The sequence below is a fragment of the Doryrhamphus excisus genome, chromosome 22, assembly GCF_030265055.1.
Source record: "Doryrhamphus excisus isolate RoL2022-K1 chromosome 22, RoL_Dexc_1.0, whole genome shotgun sequence".
NCBI lineage: Eukaryota > Metazoa > Chordata > Actinopteri > Syngnathiformes > Syngnathidae > Doryrhamphus > Doryrhamphus excisus.
Genome location: NC_080487.1, coordinates 5,899,336 through 5,921,528, shown reverse-complemented (window position 1 = coordinate 5,921,528; position 22,193 = coordinate 5,899,336). Strand labels below are relative to the sequence as shown.

Below are 22,193 nucleotides of genomic sequence, written 5' to 3'. Positions count from 1 at the left end.
TTTTTTTTTTTATATTTGTCACGTACCGAAGTAGGAGGTGATATGAGCATCCAATGCCATAATGGGTACCATAGTAAGTGTCAATATAGTGATATATATAGCACATCATGACTGGTTCAAGACTCTTCATCCTTGTATTTAGCAAACATCAACTGCTTGTATTGTTTCTTGAATTGGCTCATCGTTGTGCATTGTTTGAGGTCCTTACTCAATCCATTCCATAGTTTGATTCCACATACTGAAATGCTATGGCTAGCATAACGTAGTCCTAGCATAGAAGTGTTTCAAATGTACTTCTTCCCTGAGATCATATTTCTCCTCTCTTGTAGAGAAGTATTGGCATTGACATTTTTAGCTAATTGGTTATTTTTAGCCTTATGCATTATTTTAGCTGTTTGAAGATGAACTATATCAGCAAGTTGAAGTATTTGTGATTTTAGAAATAAGGAGTTAGTATGTTCTCTGTAGGCGGCATTATGAATTATCCTTACTGACCTTTTTTGCAGTACATTTAGCGAGTGAAGATTGCTTTTATAGTTATTAGCCCATATTTCCACACAATAAGTAAGATATGGTAGAATCAGAGAGCAATAAAGAGTGTGGAGTGATTTCTGATTGAGAACAAATTTTCTTTGTTCAATACTGAAATATTTCTAGCCACCTTATGTTGTATATTAGTAATATGAGGTTTCCAGCTCATATTTTCATCTATCGTGATCCCCAGAAATGTATTTTCCTTCACTCTTTCAATGTCTACACCGTCTATTTGTATTTGTTGGTACGTTTCCTTTCTGCTATTACCAAACAGCATGATTTTTGTTTTATTTTATTTTAGTTGCATTTCAGTTTCTTTCACAACAAGGTCATCCTTGCAGACCTTGTACATGCACAGTAAAACTTGGAGATGTCTTTTTCTACACGAGGTAAAACATTAAAACTCCTAGATAAAAATAATAATTGCAGCTTGCCACAGCATAAAACTTTCATTGAGTGTCAGCTTGAATGTTGACTAAGACAATCAGTGTGTTCTGAGGCACAGTAAGCTGGCACGCACGTTAAGTGCTCTGCCGTCAACTCCTTTCTGCCCGACTGCCTAAAAAGTAGTTGGAATCAACTGTTGTCTCCAAGTTTATCTCTCCACGTGCAGGACCCGACCTGAGCTACTCGCGATAATCCACTGATTGTCGGCCACTGACTGACATTTGTTTCACGACAGATGCCAGATTCAGATAAACATTTAATTAGCAACTCATCAGCTTTGTCAAAGCTAATTACCCTCCGGCTCCAGCTCCATCCAAAAGTGCCTCCTCGAGCTGCTGGTCTGCTCAGTGGTAGCTGCCGCAACCATTGCCTGTATGTATTGTACTAATATTGTGCAGGAGCTAATCCAGTCATTGTGCATCGACTCGCTTCTGGGTGGGAGCAGTGAGGAGAATGAGTTAGAATTACATGCAGAAGCAACATTGTGCTATTTATCAGCGCTTTACACACTGATTATGAATACGACTGCAGTGGTTTCTGAGAGTATTAAGAGTATTCATCTCCTAATACAGTCGTCCTTCACCACATTGCGGTTTGAACTTTGAGGCTTCACTCTATCACGTTTTTTCAAAAGTATATGAATAAATAACGCTTTGTCGTCATTGAATAGGGCCTATTATTAGGCTTTTAGGATATTCTTACCCCTGCTACAATGCAAACACTCCAGGCATCGCTCAATACATTTCGGTTTCAACATCACTCCCTCACGACATCACGGTTTTTCAAACATTCATTCATAAATGATCAATATTGTGGTTGAATATTCATTCATTTATTCATTTTCCATTGCTTTTTCCTCACGAGGGTCGCGGAGGTGCTGGGCCTATCCCAGCTGTCTTCGGGCAAGAGGCGGGGTCCACCCTGGACTGGTGGCCAGTCAATCATAGGGCACATATAGACAAACAACCATTCACACTCACATTCAATGTGGGAGGAAACCGGAGTACCCGGAGAAAATGCACGCATGCACGGGGAGAACATGCAAAGATGGCCGAGGGTGGAATTGAACCCTGGTCTCCTAGCTGTGAGGTCTGTGCGTTAACCACTCGACCACCGTGCAGCCATGCATACAGGGAGCGGGGTTGCTAATAGTTTCCCACCACTTCAGATGTCTTGAAGTCACCACTTCAGTTTCCCACCACAAGATGGCCGAGGGTGGAATTGAACCCTGGTCTCCTAGCTGTGAGGTCTGTGCGTTAACCACTCGACCGCCGTGCAGCCATGCATACAGGGAGCGGGGTTCCGAATAGTTTCCCACCACATCAGATGTCTTGAAGTCACCACTTCAGTTTCCCACCACAAGATGGCCGAGGGTGGAATTGAACCCTGGTCTCCTAGCTGTGAGGTCTGTGCGTTAACCACTCGACCACCGTGCAGCCATGCATACAGGGAGCGGGGTTGCTAATAGTTTCCCACCACTTCAGATGTCTTGAAGTCACCACTTCAGTTTCCCACCACAAGATGGCCGAGGGTGGAATTGAACCCTGGTCTCCTAGCTGTGAGGTCTGTGCGTTAACCACTCGACCGCCGTGCAGCCATGCATACAGGGAGCGGGGTTCCGAATAGTTTCCCACCACATCAGATGTCTTGAAGTCACCACTTCAGTTTCCCACCACAAGATGGCCGAGGGTGGAATTGAACCCTGGTCTCCGAGCTGTGAGGTCTGTGCGTTAACCACTCGACCGCCGTGCAGCCATGCATACAGGGATCAGGGTTGCTAATAGTTTCCCACCACATCAGGTGTCTTGAAGTCACCTCTTTTCTTGAGAAACTTTGTACTGTCCAGTCTCTGCTTCCGGGTCGGATTCGGAATCCAACACTTATAGCTGTCTGGTAAAAGTCCACATTAGTCCTCAAAAAAAGTCCTCCTACACCGTTCGCAGCTAGCAGCGAGTCTGACCAACCACAGCGGAGTGGGCGTGTCTGCAGGCTGGCCATTGATGGAATGGGAACCACGAAATCCAAAGAAATACAGCTGAATAGGTGCAGATTCTGGAAGGTCTAGCTTTGTAAGAACAAGCTTTGTGTGTTGGTTATGGTGTGGCGCTGCTCTATATGGGGCCGAGAAATCAGCACTATAGGTCCCCTTTAAAGTTATGCTTGAAATATATCTTTGTTTTTCGACCTTTTTGTTGAAAACTGAAATTTTGCTGAACATTACTTATGGTCTGCTGCTGATTTCTAGAAAACGGAAAAAGAAAAAACTATTTCTTGAGTCTAATCTTTCTTTTGGAAGATACCATATTTATACTGTATAGCCAAAGAACACAATATTCTAAGGGCCTTGAAAAATCAGTCATAATATTCAAAAAATGGCTAATACTGAGAGGGATGGCTTTTTGGGATTGAAAGAGTTAATAATGAAACCGAGGTACCAATGTACAATGAGACAACAAAACAATAAACATTTGCATATAGACAATTAAAAACAAAACTAAATGTAAAAAATCCAAGTGAGTGCTGACGAGCTGAAGCTGAGCTGAATGAAATATGGAATTTGCGGAATGTGTTACATTATGGAATCATCTGCTGTTTGGAGACAAGTCGAAAGGGGAATGTGTGCTATGGAAAATGTGGAATTTTTTGGGAAAATTAGGACATTTTGGAATGTAATGAGCATGAGTGTTTTCATGTGGGATTGGTATATAAATATTAAATAGAAGAATGTTGCTGCATAACAGGCACGGTTAGCGCGCAGACCTCACAGCTAGGAGACCAGGGTTCAATCCCACCCTCGGGCATCTCTGTGTGGAGTTTGCATGTTCTCCCCGTGCATGCGTGGGTTTTCTCCGGGTACTCCGGTTTCCTCCCACATTCCGAACAGGTATGAATGTGAGTGTGAATGGTTGTTTGTCTATATGTGCCCTGTGATTGGCTGGCGACCAGTCCAGGGTGTACCCCGCCTTACGCCCGAAGACAGCTGGGATAGGCTCCAGCACCCCCCGCGACCCTCGTGAGGAAAAGCGGTAGAAAATGAATGAATGAATGCTGCATAACAAAAGTGTGTGAATGTGCTTCAAGCATTAGCCAATAGCATTAAATGTTCCAACACACATCTTTGGCATGAATTAGTCAGAGCCATCTGCAATCTACTGCATAGAAAAAGTGCAAGACCCTGAGACGCTGCTGCGGTTTTGGAGAAGCTCTATTGGCTTCATCAGGTTCCTGTCCACCCTAATCTATGCCACGAACACACACATTTGACAGCATAATTATAAAGCAATGTCCTCTACAAGTACACAAAAAAATATCCTTGTTTTTCCACCAATCACATGTTTTTTTGTCACGCCAAGGCATGTCTACGGTGCCTTCACAGACCTTCAGAATATGCCATGAATAACATTACTGAAAAATGTCACTGCTAACAATGCAGCACATTTTTTTTGAAATTATAGTCTAACCTTGGTTAGCGATATTAATTAATTCCAGAAGGTCTGACTCTAACCAAAATGGACACTAACCAAATAAATTTCAGGTCTTCCGTTAGGCAAATACAAAAAGCTTTTGTCGCAGTAAAAAACAATTATTTTACTCGATGAATTGACTTTAGGGGCTGCACGGCAGTCGAGTGGTTAGCCCGCAGAACTCACAGCTTGGAGACCAGGGTTCAATTCCACCCTCGGCTATTTCTGTGTGGAGTTTGCATGTTCTCCCCGTGCATGCGTGGGTTTTTTCCGTGTACTCCAGTTTCCTCCCACATTCCAAAAACATGCTAGGTTAATTGGCGACTCCAAATTGTCCATAGGTATGAATGTGAGTGTGAATGGTTGTTTGACTATATGTGCCCTGTGAATGGCTGGCCACCAGTCCAGGGTGTACCCTGCCTCTCGCCGGAAGACAGCCTCGACCCCGGGTAGTATTTCTAACTATAGGCCAGCATCTAACCTCCCATTTATTTCCAAAATCCTTGAAAAAAATTGTAGTCAGTACATAAGCTTTATTTGTATTGCGCTTTTTACAGACACAGAAAGTCACAAAGCGCTTCACAACATAAAGACATATAAAAAATACATTCAATAAATATGAGTCACTATAAGTTTGCTTGTCTAAAATCTTTAGAAGTCTTTAGATCCTTTTTAAATGATTATGTCATTGTATGCACATATCACCTCGTACTTCAGTACGTGACAAAAATAAAATAAAAAATGTAAAATTAAAAACAACTTAAACTATATTATGAAAGCAGGAAGTGAACAAATGTAACAGTTACTGATTGTAAAAGTACCAGATGGAGGGGTAGGATTTAATAAGCTTTGCTTCTTCCGACTCCTTTTGGACATGTGGAACTGTGAATGACAATGACAATGTCAATGACATAACCATTTAAACTTATACTGACTCATATTTATTGATTGTATTTTTTATATGTGCATGATTTATGTTGTGAAGCGCATTGTGAGGTTGTCTGTCTCCAGTGTAAATCAAGACATGCTCATTGATAGCTTGTTCTAACTTTCAAAGTCAAAGTCAAAATTTTTGTCTTTTTCAAGGCGGGCCTTAATTCTCCATCATAAGGTTGAACTAAATGTATTGGTATTGGTTTTGATTCCTTTGTTGTACTTTGAATGTTTTTTTTAATGTTCGAAATAAACTATTCAACTAAACTAAATGTATAGAATATTCCCTGGAGGGTTTACTAATAAAAAACAGCCGTAAACAAAAAACAAATATTTATTGCTGTTGTTTTTCACTCATGAACAGTTCAATTAAAATGTGTTTTACTTTAAATCATGCAATTTGAACAAATAGCATCTGCCTAAAGAAAATAACTTTTTTTTTTTTTACTATTTTGAGTATTGTTTGTCATACAAAAATCATTCAGTACATGTTGTTGGAGAAAAAAATATATATATTTAAAATGAAAAACTGCATTTGAATCGCAATGGCAATATTAATATCTAAAAATCACAATTCCATTATTTTCCAGTTCCACTGCTCAGGGGCAGTATATGACAGGGTTCCTAATTAGATTTTTAATTGATTCAGGATTGGCAATCTGAAAACAGGGTTGACACAACATTGCAAACCTAGATTTGCAGTAGCAAAGCCACTCCAGCTAAGGTCCACTTAGAAGGTTTTTCTTTGGTCTTCAGGTTGAAGGTATAAACATACGTGGGCCCCCTTTGGCGGGTCTTGTAGACCGGACACTGGTACATGTTCCTGATCTCTTGCTTGTCCATCGTGATGGCTCTGATGAAGATGACTGGCATGGCGGGGGTGAGCTCTTTCAGACGGGCATCCACAATCAAGCCGGTCTGACAGAAAGAGAGTAGAACGGATGACAGGCCGGTGAACAACTGATTGACACATGTCAAAGAACTCAGGGAAGTCATTCATTAGTCTGAAGTGCGGTTAAAAACCCGTTCATGTGCTAATTTTTCTTTCTCGCTACTGAGTCTGCATTTAATATTTGACTAATCCGGGTTGACACGAGCGATGAAGAACACCACGTTGCCGTACCCTTGAAGAGTATTTGGAAGTCGGCTGCATCGGAGACAAAGTCAGACTGCCCTGCCTCAAAAAAAAAACACACTGGGTGAACACACTGAAACAGTCTCGCTAATTAATCCTCATACACTTTAGTGCCTGACAAACTGAAGTTTCTCCATGCATGCGTTGAGGCTTTCAAGGCTGAGTGTAAATCCTGATGACTTTGGGAAAGTCAGAGGAGGAAAAAGCCTTAATTGAATCTAGGAATGTTGTAAAACTTGAAAGAAGAGTCAAACACCAATAAGCCAGTGTGAGGTAAATACAAATAGCATATAATCTCAATGAGATGCAAATTAAACTAGAAATGCATCAATCCACCATCGAGTGTTTATGATGCAATATCATTGATATATTCTACCTGCAAGGGACCTCTGCCAGATTGCTGCAATGCTATTCTTTAATCACTTTTGGACTCTTACTTTGGTTATATCCTTTTAGTTGTTTCATTCATGCAAAAATAAGTTGTAATTCTGTGATGTTCTTTTTGGGGGGGGGGGGGGGGGGGGGTGGCTAAAACACCTTAAAAAAGTTGCCCTTGAACCATTTGGAGGAAACACACAGCTTTTCAAAGCTAGCAAGTTGATTTTTTTCTTTCCAGCAATCTTTTAAGTGCTACTTACATTGAGACAAATGGGAGTTTGAATACACTTATATATTTTTTTCATGTCGGTGTATACTTTTTCAGGGGGACGTGCCATCAAAATAACAACTTTGCACATACGGACATGGAAACACAATGGGACCAAGTATTTTACACATTTTTTTTTCTAAAATTAAGATCTGGTGTTTCCAAATGGTGACATTTTACCAAAGCTCTAGAACAGGGGTCTCAAACACGCGGCCCGCGGGCCAAATGTGGCCCGCAGGACACTAGTTTGAGGCCCCCGCCTTGATATGAAAGTTTAATGTTAGTGCGGCCTGCGCAAGTTTGATATGGATGCTGTATGGTATCATGTACCCAGAAAAAATTATTACGTTTGATTAATGTTCATGTTAAAGGTTAAATAACTGTTAATAGTTATCCTCCCTATCCGTGTGGAAGTGGTAAGTTTTTGGCTATTTAAGTTTAAAGGAAATAACTTGAAGGCTACCGTTTAGGTCGCTAGCGCTCTAGTTTGCGAGTTAGCATGTGTCTCAAGACCCTGCAGTTGCGCAATATGTTGTAAATAAAAAGAGTATAAATGTGACTATAGTCGTGTTTTGTCATGTCTACAATCATGTCTTATGTTTTATTTTTCTGCACAAAATAAGATGAAAAATAAATAAACAAATCAAGAATAAAGAAAATCAATCAATCAGTAATAAATAAATAAATATAATAATAATAATAATAATAATAAAACTGCAAATAATAAAAACTTAAGAAACCACATATAGTTGGTGGGTAGACAAATTATTTTTTTCAGATTAAAATGAACAAAGCATTATTAGAGCCCTGTAGACATGACAAAACACGACTATAGTCACATTTATACTTTTTTTATTCATAACATATTGCGCAACTGCAGGGTCTTGAGACACATGCTAACTCGCAAACTAGAGAGCTAGCGACCTAAACGGTAGCCTTCAAGTTATTTCCTTTAAACTTAAATAGCCAAAAACTTACCACTTCCACACGGATAGGGAGGATAACTATTAAGTTATTTAACCTTTAACATGAACATTAATCAAACATAATAATTTTTTCTGGGTACATGATACCATACAACATCCATATCAAACTTGCGCGGGCCGCACTAACATTAAACTTTCATATCAAGACGGGGGCCTCAAACTAGAGACCCCTGTATTAAACCATGCCAAAGTTTCAGTCTCGCCTCTAAGAACATTAGGTAGGTAGATATTTTATTCATCCCCATGAGGAAATTCACATTAAGACTCTGAGATGATAATATCAGCATAGATTTATTTATGTCCATTACAAAAACACATAATTCCCAGTAAAATCCAATCATATCCACTCAGAACACACACAGCATCCTGCTTTCTTTCATGAGTAAAAGCCCCTTTGAATAAGAAGTGAACCTCATGAATGTACATAAGTAGGTTTATCATAAATCTTTGACTTTTATTGCAGCACATCTGTGTCCTGAAGGAGTGTTGTTTACCGTCTTATTCACGCTATTCCTGGCCACTCGCACAGGACCGGCCTTCGGGCTGAGAGGAGGACGGGAAGCGTGTTGGGAGCAGTGAGGAGAAACTACTCAGCCCATCTAACTGCAAGTCTATTTGCCTGTGTCTCCAACTTTAATGAAGAAAAAGGAACCACTCAACTAAGGAGAGATTTAAGTGTTCAAGTGCACACACTGCTCATTCCCCAATTAACAAGTCTACAGGGATGCAGTTTGAAAACTGGGAAACATATTCTGTGCAGAGGCTGCATGCTTACAGATGGAGGGAGCCAAGAGAAGCAGAGTAATGTGATGCATCTTAATGCAAGCGGGATGCAAAGCAGAAAAATCAAGACACAAATGGAGTGCCTTTACCCCTTGCCTTTCCTATTCCTATTAAAACACTCATGATGAACATTTTAAGACCAGTTGACCGATGGCAATAATTTACATTTTGCACTCTTGGATCTCAAGGAGGTTCTAAGTAGAACTTTGAAATGCAAAAAGAAGAAACGGGAGTTGGAAAAAATAATGTTTGAGTCAGCAATGTATTGCAAACAAGCACTAAAGTGAAATAGACTTCATCAGCCTATTCAAAGTTTAAGACCATCGCTAAAAACAAACTATCTCTCCATAGTAGAAATAAAACATTGAACAAATCAGTCATTAATGAGTAGTTGCACCATTCGTTTGGGTGTTGGAGGGTTCGGATTCGGGTGTTGGAGGGTTCGGGGGCTGGAGGGTTCGGATTTGGGTGTTGGAGGGTTTGGGTGTTGGAGGGTTTGGGTGTTGGAGGGTTAGGGTTCGGGTGTTGGAGGGTTCGGGTTCTGGAGGGTTTGGGTTCGGGTGTTGGAGGGTTAGGGTTCGGGTGTTGGAGGGTTCGGGTTCTGGAGGGTTTGGGTTCGGGTGTTGGAGGGTTAGGGTTCGGGTGTTGGAGGGTTCGGGTGTTGGAGGGTTCAGGTGTTGGAGGGTTAGGGTTCGGGTTAGGGGTTAGGGTTCGGGTGTTGGAGGGTTCGGATTCGGGTGTTGGAGGGTTCGGGGGCTGGAGGGTTCGGGTTCGGGTGTTGGAGGGTTTGGGTTTGGGAGGGTTAGGGTTCGGGTGTTAGAAGGTTTGGGTGTTGGAGGGTTCGGGTGTTGGAGGGTTCGGGTTCGGGTGTTGGAGGGTTAGGGTTCGGGTGTTGGAGGGTTAGGGTTCGGGTGTTGGAGGGTTCGGGTATTGGAGGGTTAGGGTGTTGGAGGGTTAGGGTTAGGGGTTAGGGTTCGGGTGTTGGAGGGTTAGGGTTAGGGTTTGGGTGTTGGAGGGTTAGGGTTCGGGTTTGGGTGTTGGAGGGTTAGGGTTCGGGTGTTTGAGGGTTAGGGTTCGGGTGTTGGAGGGTTCGGGGGCTGGAGGGTTCGGGTTCGGGTGTTGGAGGGTTTGGGTTTGGGTGTTGGAGGGTTAGGGTTCGGGTGTTAGAGGGTTTGGGTGTTGGAGGGTTCGGGTGTTGGAGGGTTCGGGTTCGGGTGTTGGAGGGTTAGGGTGTTGGAGGGTTAGGGTTCGGGTTAGGGTGTTGGAGGGTTAGGGTTCGGGTTTGGGTGTTGGAGGGTTAGGGTTCGGGTGTTTGAGGATTAGGGTTCGGGTGTTGGAGGGTTAGGCAAAGCTCAATTTTGCTAGCTCAAGATGAAAGCAAACACATAGTCTCACAAATACAAAGTCTCACAAATACAAAGGATACTTATACACGCACTCCCACAAAAAAAGGGGACTAACGTGACATCTGACAGTTAAGGTGGAATTATTGAGTACGCATATGACAGCTTGCTTTGCAACAAAGGAAAAGCAGAATGTTCCAGACGCCTTGATGCCCCTGCAAAGGAAAGATGCCTTGATGCCACAGCGAACAAACGAAAGGAGAAACACCATGAAAGTGGTTCAAGCAAGGGGAGTGGCGAAAGTTGATTGGTCCAGGACTCCAGCCTCAGGACTCCAGCCTCGAGTGTATAAAAAGCCGGACAGGGAAAGGAAAGGAAGGGTGCTTTTTTTGAAGCTGCGCTGTAATGAGACCCGCTTACTTGTAGGCATACAGGGACTGCAGATAAGCCCGGACGTCTGTATTAGGTATTGTTGTCAGGAATAAACAATCTGGTTCTCATTCTATAATTTGGTTCTTTAAGGTTCCCTTATCCTCTATTCGAAACCCACGTAGAGTCCTCAGGGGGAGGATTTCTACAGTGCTTCTCCCTGCGTGGAATCATTAGCATTTATTCATCTGCCTCATCCTTGTCTCTGCATCCTGGGGTCGCTACACAAAGCCAACGATGCACGACCATGACCGTGACACACCATAAATTTTCATTTTCAGTACCGTCCTCCATCTCATGGCCAATTGTCAACACATTTCTCTCCAGAAATCATATAAAGAACTTTAAATGTACCTGTGTGTCCCAGCGGGCGCCTTCCATGTATAGCCCATGAAGATAAGCCCCTTCACGAGGTGGCGACGTCAAGTCTTCACGATGCTTCTTGGTGATGTCACACTGTAAACTCATGCTATCCAAAGACCACTCATTCCTGCCATCCAAACACAGTATGAATTATTATTAATATTATATCACCAACATTCCAGGAGCTCAAAGGACAATACCTGCGAGCCGTGGCCTGCATGATGGCAGTGAGGAAGGACTGGGGGTTGAAGAAGCCCGCCAGCCAGACCACAGACGGCAAGACAAAGTCAGTAGACCAAACTTCCAGCTCCTTGATCCTGGACAGCAAATCAGTGAACCACAAAGCCAGTCCAGACATGGAAGGGTAAGCACGCTTGGTCCAAGTGTCAGGCACCATCTCCAGAAATAATGCATTCTGAAGGTTTTCCATATCACTGGTCATGGTTAGTTCTCCCTGAAAGAACAGCATCCAGTGCATTTTAGAGTATTTTTAAAAATGCATTCTAGTTATTTTAAGTCTACATGCTAATGTACACATAGACAATGGAGTCACAAGCTCTAGTCTTGCAAGTCAAAACAGTTTTGTCCGTGACCTTGATATGACAGAACTAAAGGGAGTCTGCAAACTGACTTTGTCATACCATATTTGGTGATTCATTTCCACACTTGAATGGTTGGACATATCTGCACTTTTTTTTGCTGTTCCACTTTGTTTCCACTTTCTGTCGCATGGCAACTGTATTGGCGACCCTAGCTTAGAATGTCATCAGCAGGTTGCAACAGAGATACAGAGAGACCTGCACCTTTTGTTAATTTCGTGGTTCAGCTCCGTGTTACAGAATAGTTCCAGTTGTGCAAAAAGTACTGAAACACTGAGCAGTTGGAGACGTGCATTAAAACGTTGAAAGAAGGTCAAGTTATGTTTACTTGTGAAGCTTGTACTGAATTTGAGGTTTGCCCCCGAAACCAAAATATCCCTAAGTATCCCTAATGAAATGGCCTTGATTGCCGATTTGCCAATGCAACACAAAGACCTGATGGCATTGATGAGCTTATTGCTTACAAGTGTGAATAATTAATGCTGGGCCGCATCAGGTTTAAAAAAATCAAAAAAAAAAAATATATATATATATAAGAAAAAATATAAATATAAATATAATAAATATAATAAAAATATTAATAAATATTAATTATATTAAATATTAATAAATATATATATAATATAATAGTCTTCAATGCTTCTGCTATACCCCCCACTTTTTCAGTGCTTTGGTTCTTTGCAAAAGCTCTGATAAAACATTAAATTATAATAAATTATTATAAATTAATTTTTATTTATTATTACATTATTAAATAAATGTTCAATATTAATTTATATTTTTTGACATAAAAATAAGATGGAAAAATGAATAAGCAAATCAAAAAACAAATGAAACAAGTGAAACAAATTAACAATTTTTTTTTATTTATTATTAAATTATAAAATAAATGTTTAATGTTAATTTTTATTTTTTGACACAAAACAAGATGGAAAACTAAAATAAGCAAATCAAAAAACAAATGAAACAAATGAACAAATTAATTTTTATTTATTATTAAATTATTAAATAAATGTTTAATGTTAATTTTTATTTTTCAACACAAAATAAGATGGAAAAATAAGCAAATCAAAAAACAAATGAAACAAGTGAAACAAATTAATTTTTATTTATTATTAAATTATTAAATAAATGTTTAATGTTAATTTTAATTTTTTTAAACAAAAGATGGAAAAATAAATAAGCAAATCAAAAAACAAATGAACAAATTATTTTTTTTATTTATTATTAAATTATTAAATAAATGTTTAATGTTAATTTTTATTTTTGACACAAAATAAGATTGAAAAATAAATAAGCAAATCAAAAAACAAATGAAACAAATGAACAAATTAATTTGGATTTATTATTAAATTATTCAATAAATGTTTAATGTTAATTTTTATTTTTCAACACAAAATAAGATGGAAAAATAAATAAGCAAATCAAAAAACAAATTAAACAAATTAAACTTTCATATCAAGGCGAGGGCCTCAAACTAGCGTCCGCCCGCGGGCCGTGAGTTTGAGACCCCTGATCTAAAATATTCTTACCTTGAGACCGAGGCTGAGCTCGTGGAGGGAGCGTCTAATTTCCCAGATGAGAAGATTCATGCGCTCACATTCCTGGAGCGCCACCACCTGGTACGGAGTCCTCTCCTCAGCTTTACCCAGCAGCTCAGCCATGTTGAATTCCTCTGGGAGTTTCTCCACAATCTCGTCCAGCTCTGTACGAACCTGAAAAAGAAATACAAATATGACGATAATAGATCAGTTAGTCGATAACAATCTTAGTTTTCATTCAATAAAGTAACACCTTGGTTTAAAATGCTGACAAGATAACACTCACAGAAGGATGATGTCAAATCAATTCAGCACTAACATTGCTTGTGAAGGTGTTTTGTTTTAAATAAAAGGGCCATAAATATTCATTCATGTTTTTTTTTTGCAATGCCAGCGCCTTGCATCCAACACCTGCCTAATCCCTGGAGGAAAATCACATCATATTTTTGTGGGCAGATGATGAAAGCTAATGCCTGTGTCAACATTTTCCCAAGGCAACAGTCATTTGCAATCAGTCGGTGGATTACATGACCAACAAAGTCTGTGATTTTTCACTTCAAAAGATCTGATCTTGCTTTAGCTGCTTTGCAGAATACAAAAGTCAAAGGTCACACAGCAGAATAAGATGTTTAACACAAGATGAGTGATTGGAGAAGATCACAGGAAAAAAACGTAGCAAGTCCACCTGGCTTACTTGAGTTAAATCAGACTTGAGAGAGCAATACCAGGAAGGTGGTGAACCCAAGCTTCCATGGAAACACACTAGCATTACCGACACTAAACATCAGATTACAATTGAGTGCATCCCATAATCAGTTCACAGTTCCACATGTCCAAAAGGAGTAGGAAGAAGCAAAGCTCATTAAATCCTACCCCTCCATCTGGTACTTTTACAATCAGTAACTGTTACATTTGTTCACTTCCTGCTTTCCTAATAATTGTATTAAATTAAATTAAATTAAATTAAATTAAATTAAATTAAATTAAATTAAATTAAATTAAATTAAATTAAATTAAATTAAATTAAATTAAATTAAATTAAATTAAATTAAATTAGATTTTTTTGTCACGTACCAAAGTACAAGGTGATATGAGCATCCAATGACATAATGGGTACCATAGTAAGTGTCAATATAGTGATATATATAGCACATCATGACTGGTTCAAGACTCTTCATCCTTGTATTTAGCAAACATCAACTGCTTGTATTGTTTCTTGAATTGGCTCATCGTTGCAAATAGCCCCAGAGCCACACTTTGGACTTCCTTGTTGTACAGCATTTCAGTTCATTTCAGTTAAAGACTTGGTCTAACACAAACACTGGTGCAGATCTTAGTGTATTTTTTTACACTTGGATGAAAGTTGTTCTGATTGTTGAACCTAATCAGTGGTCAATAGCGTTGCAGAACATTTTTGATCTTGAAGGGCACACTGCATCCTAACCACAATTCTCTGCACCTCCAGTACCGACAGATGTATAATTCATCATCTTCACCTTCTCCTCTCGAGTCATCCCTCCACCCTCAGCACCTCCTCCATCCCTGGGCTGCATCTCCAGTACGGTGCGGAAAAACTTCTCGGAGGTTTGAGTGAGGAAGCCGATCTCAGCATTGGGATGAAGGCCGTACAGATAGGGTGACTCTGCAGGGAGGGTGTCATCGATATACTGGAGGAACAAAAAAAAAAAAAATCCATGTCAGGGCATTTGTGAAACATATTCATCTTTATTTCCTGCTTCAATAGTCACACTTAACAAGAAATAACTGAAGTGTCTCCCTTGACTGTAATCATCTAATATGCAGTAGCGTGCAGTCAGGGCCACCGAAGCCTTTTCTGCTGGCCTAACACATTTACTACTTTGACTCTAGTATTTGAAACTGTATGAATTTATTTTAAAACAGGGGTCTCAAACACGCGGCCCGCGGGCCAAATGTGGCCCGCAGGACACTAGTTTAAGGCCCCCGCCTTGATATGAAAGTTTAATGTTAGTGCGGCCCGCGCAAGTTTGATATGGATGCTGTATGGTATCATGTACCCAGAAAAAATTATTACGTTTGATTAATGTTCATGTTAAAGGTTAAATAACAAAGGTTAATAGTTATCCTCCCTATCCGTGTGGAAGTGGTAAGTTTTTGGCTATTTAAGTTTAAAGGAAATAACTTGAAGGCTACCGTTTAGGTCGCTAGCTCTCTAGTTTGCGAGTTAGCATGTGTCTCAAGACCCTGCAGTTGCGCAATATGTTGTAAATAAAAAGAGTATAAATGTGACTATAGTCGTGTTTTGTCATGTCTACAGGGCTCTAATAATGCTTTGTTCATTTTAATCTGAAAAAAATAATTTGTCTACCCACCAACTATATGTGGTTTCTTAAGTTTTTTATTATTATTATTATATTTATTTATTACTGATTAATTGATTTTCTTTATTCTTGATTTGTTTATTTATTTTTCATCTTATTTTGTGCAGAAAAATAAAAATTAAGATATTTGAGAACAGTGGAATGTTTTATCAGAGCTTTTATTGTAGAAAATCGGAACCAAAGCAAAGTTTATTCATTTTTCTGTTTTTAATAAATGCGTTTTTTTTTGAAAACCTGATGCGGCCCAGTCTCACCCAGACCCTAGCTCCAGTTTGAGACCCCTGGTCTAAAAACTGTATGTGCAACATCACACATCTTTGACATGAATCAGTAATATAAAGTGTAAAAAAAGTAGGATGAAAAAAAGACATCACACGTCTAACCCCCATCATTTTATTTAACTGCAAAATGATCGGTGTTCTTACGGGACATTGCTGACAGCACAGGAATGTAAAAACGGAAAGTGCGAGATGTTTTTGAGGCTAAAAATTCAAATACTTGGCAGGTTTTTAATGAGGCATTTTCCATCTGTTGGTCTTTAATGAAGATCAATATGCTCGTTGTTTGGCACTACATTAAACAAACAAAACATCATATTCTCTTGACGCTAGCGTTTAATAAGCCAACACTTTGCTGTCACCTCGTTTGATCTCATCTGTCATCTTTTGAGAATATATATTTTATTTAAAATCAAAGTAAAATTGCTGAGTCACTGCTTTCCTTTCTGAGATATACTGGCCAATAAGTTCACTGCAGATGGCTATGTGGGAGTGCATGGCCTGTATCATAAATAAATTGTGTTTTTATAGCGTCTTTATTGTGTGCGGCAGCAGTTGACACAAATGACCCGCTCTGTTGTGACTTGACCATGTCACTTCGGGTTTATGCTGAGATTTATTGTATATATAACATCATACAGCAGGCAAGGTGAGGCAGGATGAGGGGAGGCGATGACTTTACAAAGACCGGAACTGTCACATCCGGGACCCGAAGTGCTTTAAAAAAAAAGCTTCGGCCTCATATATGTGTCTGTCATGGATGTCAAAGATGGACGTAAATACAGGCTGTCCTTGTGTTACATCATTCATTCATTTTCTACCGCTTTTTCCTCACGAGGGTCGCGGGGGGTGCTGGAGCCTATCCCAGCTGTCTTCGGGCGAGAGGCGGGGTACACCCTGGACCGGTCGCCAGCCAATCACAGGGCACATAGGTCGCCAATTAACCTAGCATGTTTTTGGAATGTGGGAGGAAACCGGAGTACCCGGAGAAAACCCACGCATGCACGGGGAGAACATGCAAACTCCACACAGAGATGTGCCGAGGGTGGGAATTGAACCCTGGTCTCCTAGCTGTGAGGTCTGCGCGCTAACCACTCGACCGCCGTGCCGCCCCCTGTGTTACGCCAATTAAAACCTAATTCAGTAAAGGGACTGTATGCTACTTACTAGCATATGTTACTAATGGTGGTTCGAAGAACAGACTGGACAATTTTTTTTTAAATATTATATAATAATATATAATTATATATAATAATATATAATATATATATAATTAGGGCGGCACGGCGGTCGAGTGGTTAGCGCGCAGACCTCACAGCTAGGAGGACCAGGGTTCAATTCCACCCTCGGCCTAAAAAATATTACGTTTGACTAATGTTCATGTTAAAGGTTAAATAACTGTTAATAGTTATACTCCCTATCCGTGTGGAAGTGGTAAGTTTTTATCCCCTGATAAAAGATTTTTCAACAGAATATGAATGCACATTGTGTTCTGCGTCGTTGTGGTCTATTAAAGCGATCTGTATTAGAGCTCTGTATTTAAGCTTTGTTGTGGATTTACTATGACTCTATCGTCAGGAGACCAAACAGATACAATTTGGATTTCATACAATGAGTAAGGCCAAAAATTTATAATTTTTTTCACGTTTATTGTTATTAAATTGACCAGAAAGTGCTCCGGCGTCTGTGATGTGAGCGGTACCCAAAAAAAAGTTAGAACCTGAAAGGATTCTTTCCGTCTTTCCGTATACGCTCGATGCAGACGGAGCAGTGTTGCACGAGCTTGTGTGAGCGGGGTTAAGGAACACCTTATATCATCTTGAGACGTTCCATAGGTTAGCGAGAGGGCAACAATTTGTCATAACTGATGCGTTCAGTAAGAACATCTTTTGACACATGAATAATGTAAACGCATTGATTAGTATAGTTTGTGTGTAAATTGCTCTGCAGTGAATTGCTGTTGCTTTAATGGGGCCGTCTACCCGGAGGCATACTTGGATCAGTTATTTCAACACTAAATCCAAATGAATGTATTGAATGGTACACAAAGTGGTATCACACACGGTACACTCCATGCATCATTCTGATATCTATGTTTTGGGAAAAGTTTTCAAAGTTCGCTAACTTCTCACTTCTGAGAAATATTTACAAAACTACAATCTGTTAAGTTCCAGGGACCCTTCCGGGGTTTTATTGCTATTGATTTGGCAACCTCATTTGGAAAAGGAAGTGATTAACAGTTCAATTGGTGCAATTCTCTGCATTCGTTAGTTTGCCGGAGGTTGCTAGTGGCTATACGTTTATCCGTGAAGGCACGAGACAACCCAGGAAAGACACTCAATGGTTTTTGTTGCTCACATTACCTGATGGTAGCCATTGTAGTCCATGTTTCCAGGCAAAGGGAACCCTGGTGCGAGGAAGAACTCTCCTTCCATCATCTCAGGCTTAACAAACTCCCCCAGGTAGGTCCCACACAGACGGCGGTCCCAGTCATCCGTGATGTGACCTCCATACATGATCTCACCGAAAAGGTAACACAAATCATCGTAGGGCACCTAGAAATCAGTCATTGCTTTACTTTTACTTGGAATTACTAACATGTATGCAACTAACAGTTATGCACGTAGACATAATTGACATACCTTGTGATTAGCCTCCAGGTAGTTGTAAAGGACACTAATGGAAATTGTGAGATCTCCTGTGTTAAAGGGGTACAATCTGTTCCAGCCTTGGGGACCAAACTTCCTCCTCTCTGCTACCACAGCATGGAAGTAGCACAGAGCAAAAAGAATACTCTTAAACTCATTCTCCCGTGCACACATTTCCAGTGTGTCCTGGAAATAAAACATTAAATTTAGATGTTAGTAAAAATAAAAATAAAAAAAAGCCATTTTGACACATGCAGGAATTTTGTCCCCACAGTTGGTGGTAAACATGTGTGAAGTATGTTGAAACTGTGTAGGACACATCATCTAAAAAAGGGGTCGGGAACCTTTTTGGCTAAGAGAGCCATGAAGGCCAGATATTTTAAAATGTGTATCTGTGAGAGCCATATACATTTTTTTAAACATTGAATGCAATAAAATGTGTGCATTTGTATGTAAGACCAACAGTTTTAGATATAATGGGCTCTAATTACGTAGACCAGGCACACTACCCCACGCCAATGGGGTGTGGCCAGCACACTTTCGTGAGCAAGCGCAGTGTCCAATAATAAATCAAATACTTGCTGCCATTAATACAACTTCTGCTGCTGCATAGTTTTGAACCGTATTCAGTACACCTATTTCATTCTTTTGGCCATCTTCACCAGAAGGCTTGGTTCTGCAGCTTTAGCTATTTGACTAAAGGAGGAAAGTTTACATTTACATGTTTTTTTGACATCTCAATGACCGAGGTAGACTACCGCATTATCCAGTAATAATCAAGTTTTGGTGTTTGACCTGGAAAATATCATCAGGAAAGATGGATATGGTTGGCCGTATTGCAGTAGAAAATAGATGGACGAATTAAAATGCATAAGAAAGTTTTGATTTTTAATATTTCTGTGATGTTTACTTTAAAATGTTAGCAAAAATACATTTTTATTGTGGTAAGAAATGCTTGAGAGCCAGATACAGTCATCAAAAGAGGCCTACCTGGCTCCCGAGCCATAGGTTCCCTACCTCTGATCTAAACAAAGGGCGAGCAAGACCAACAGTGGCTGGACAGGCAAGAAACCGATACAGAAGGACAGTGGAAAGTTGCAGAGAGAGGTACAGTAAACCTCGGATATATCGGACTCGGATATATCGAAAATTCGCTCACAACAGACAGATAAAAAGAACCGATTTTTCTGTAATGCATTTCCAATAAAAATTCATTGCATATATCAGATTTTTTATAACGGATTTCGCCTATTTCGGACAAAATCTCCAGTCCCGTTTCAATGCATTTCCATTAAATTTCCCTCGCATATATCGGATGGCCGCATCGTGGCGCTCCGATTCGCTGAATCGTGACAGGCCGCTATACGACGTCATTTGCAGCGTTTGCAGCGTTGCCTGCGCGTCCAGGTACATTGGAAACATAGTCAAGGAAGTGCCTTTTTATAACGGATAAAATCCAATTTACGCATATACCGGAAATAAATCCGATACATGCGTAAAAGGACATTTTCCGGTATACGCATATAACGGATTTCGCTTATATCGGACAAAACCAGTGGGAACAATTGAATCCGATATATCCAAGGTTTACTGTATTTCTCCCCCATTACCCCCCCTCCATGGTACTATTGCAGCTATGAGATAATATGTATAGACACCTTCGTCATCTGCAGTGGTAGCTTCTGTTTTGGAGGAGTTCAACATCTTGCAATGGAATTAATGCCTGCAATAGTGCGGCAAAAGCAGGACCAAGTAATACCACCACTGCTGCACAGATGTGGAAAGTGGTGGTGACAATGCGTGTCACATGTATAATGTTGTACACGAGATATTTACAATACACAATATTTGACATAATGGTAATGGTTTTATTTCATTTGAACATGCATCAGATTACAATTGAGTGCATCCCATAATCAGTTCACAGTTCCACATGTCCAAAAGGAGTAGGAAGAAGCAAAGCTTATTCAATTCTACCCCTCCATCTGGTACTTTTACAATCAGTAACTGTTACATTTGTTCACTTCCTGCTTTCCCAATATAGTTTTTTAAGTTTTTTTTTAAATTTTATTTTATTTTTGTCACGTACCAAAGTAGGAGGTGATATGAGCATCCAATGACACAATGGCACAACGCCTAAGGCACACAATTCATGAACAAAACTGTCACGAACGACCATGCATGGTCCTGCATGACTTGTTTACATCTAAACACTGTTTACATCCAATGTACATCTAGCGCAATTATGTCTCGTACTCTACTCTACTGAGGCATAGTCTCTCAGATGAGTCTCAGGTCTTTGCCAAGGCCTCCTATCAGAGACATCCTGACCCGAGCCACCTCATCTAGCTCCTCTCTATATATGCCGAGGAGGAGCGGTTCCACACCGAGTTTCTCACATTACCGCTAAAGAGATCCCAGCAAGCCTACGGAGAAACCTCAACAAACTCATTAAATTTAATACATCACCCCCGGCTTCATTAATTCCTCTAATTCCTACAAGATGTTGAACTCAATAGAAGAAGCTCCCATTGCAGAAAAGCAAAAGTGTCAATATTACTTGCTGAAAGCCAGGAGAGAATGCCAAAAAAAAAAAAAGGCACGAGAAAACAAAAAGCATGGACAATGTGGGTGATGGAATGGCTGACGAGAAGACTTCAGCCTTGATTATCGTTTTACCGAAACTGTTTGGGGGGGTTGTGGACAGAGAGCATGTTGCTATGAAGAAATCATGCAAAAGTGGTGATGATGATTCAAGGACAACGATAAGGTTTGTAATAGGTTGCATTACGTTTATGAAAGGTGAAGATGATAGATTATGTGTGTTGGACATTTTTGAACAATTTACCACACTTGTTTACCACCAATGTACTTATTGGCATGCAAAGTTGTGTACTACTGCAGGGACTACTGCAGGTAGCTTAAGACTTACAATACACATAAGAAAAGAATTAGAATACAAACAATAAAAAACAGGATGAAATATAAGGACAAAAAACAACCATGTAGTTCAGCATATTGTAAAACTAAAATAAATGAATCATTGTTGTGAATTATTATTATCGTGGATTTCAGATTCGCAGGGTCTAAATTTAGAGACAACCCGTGAATGGCCAAAAAAAGCGGAGGAAAATGGATGGATGGTTATGCCACAAATAAAAATGACACATGCCGGCAAGGATAAAAATCCTTAATTTCACTCAGTCTGCACCAACGTTGAAAGGAATTCATAAAAATGATTAACATACGGTTCTCAGTTTATGAATGAGTTCCGTTCCTGCAACACAATGTAAGTCGAGTTTTCGTGACGGAACATAATATCTACAGTATACCTAATGAAGGACATAGATATATTTTTCCAGAACATGTACATAACTCGTCCTTGTACTCGTCTTCATGCACCAAACCACTTAGGTTGACGTTTATGGGATTGTGTTGTTGTGCCTGTAGACCATAATTTCCGGTGTATAAGCAGCATTTTTTTTTTGTCATATTTTGAACCTGCCTCTTATACAGTGATGTGGCTAATTTATGGTCTTGCAACACATCATATGCTTCAGACAGCCATTTTTCACTTCATGGAAAACACGAAGAAATGCACACAACTTTGTGGAGCAGTATCAAAAGGTCCACTATCACCAACGGGGTTGGAAAGACTGGACTACTGCGGGATGAAGAGGACAGCACAAACTGAAGAGCTAATA

General features: G+C 40.0%; 1 protein-coding gene across 1 annotated transcript in view; it reads right to left on the bottom strand.

Annotated features, from left to right (window-relative positions):
- Positions 1–5,841: 5,841 nt before the first annotated feature.
- Positions 5,842–22,193, bottom strand: part of dnah9 (dynein, axonemal, heavy chain 9) — a 176,516-nt gene continuing 160,164 nt past the window's right edge. Inside the window, exons 71-77 of the mRNA XM_058060982.1 lie at positions 18,484–18,675; positions 18,205–18,396; positions 14,700–14,870; positions 13,195–13,377; positions 11,264–11,517; positions 11,055–11,190; positions 5,842–6,296 (exon numbers count right to left, since the gene is read on the bottom strand). Coding sequence (XP_057916965.1) covers positions 6,069–6,296; positions 11,055–11,190; positions 11,264–11,517; positions 13,195–13,377; positions 14,700–14,870; positions 18,205–18,396; positions 18,484–18,675 — 1,356 coding nt within the window. The 3' untranslated portion in view covers positions 5,842–6,068. The remainder of the gene's footprint in view (positions 6,297–11,054; positions 11,191–11,263; positions 11,518–13,194; positions 13,378–14,699; positions 14,871–18,204; positions 18,397–18,483; positions 18,676–22,193) is intronic.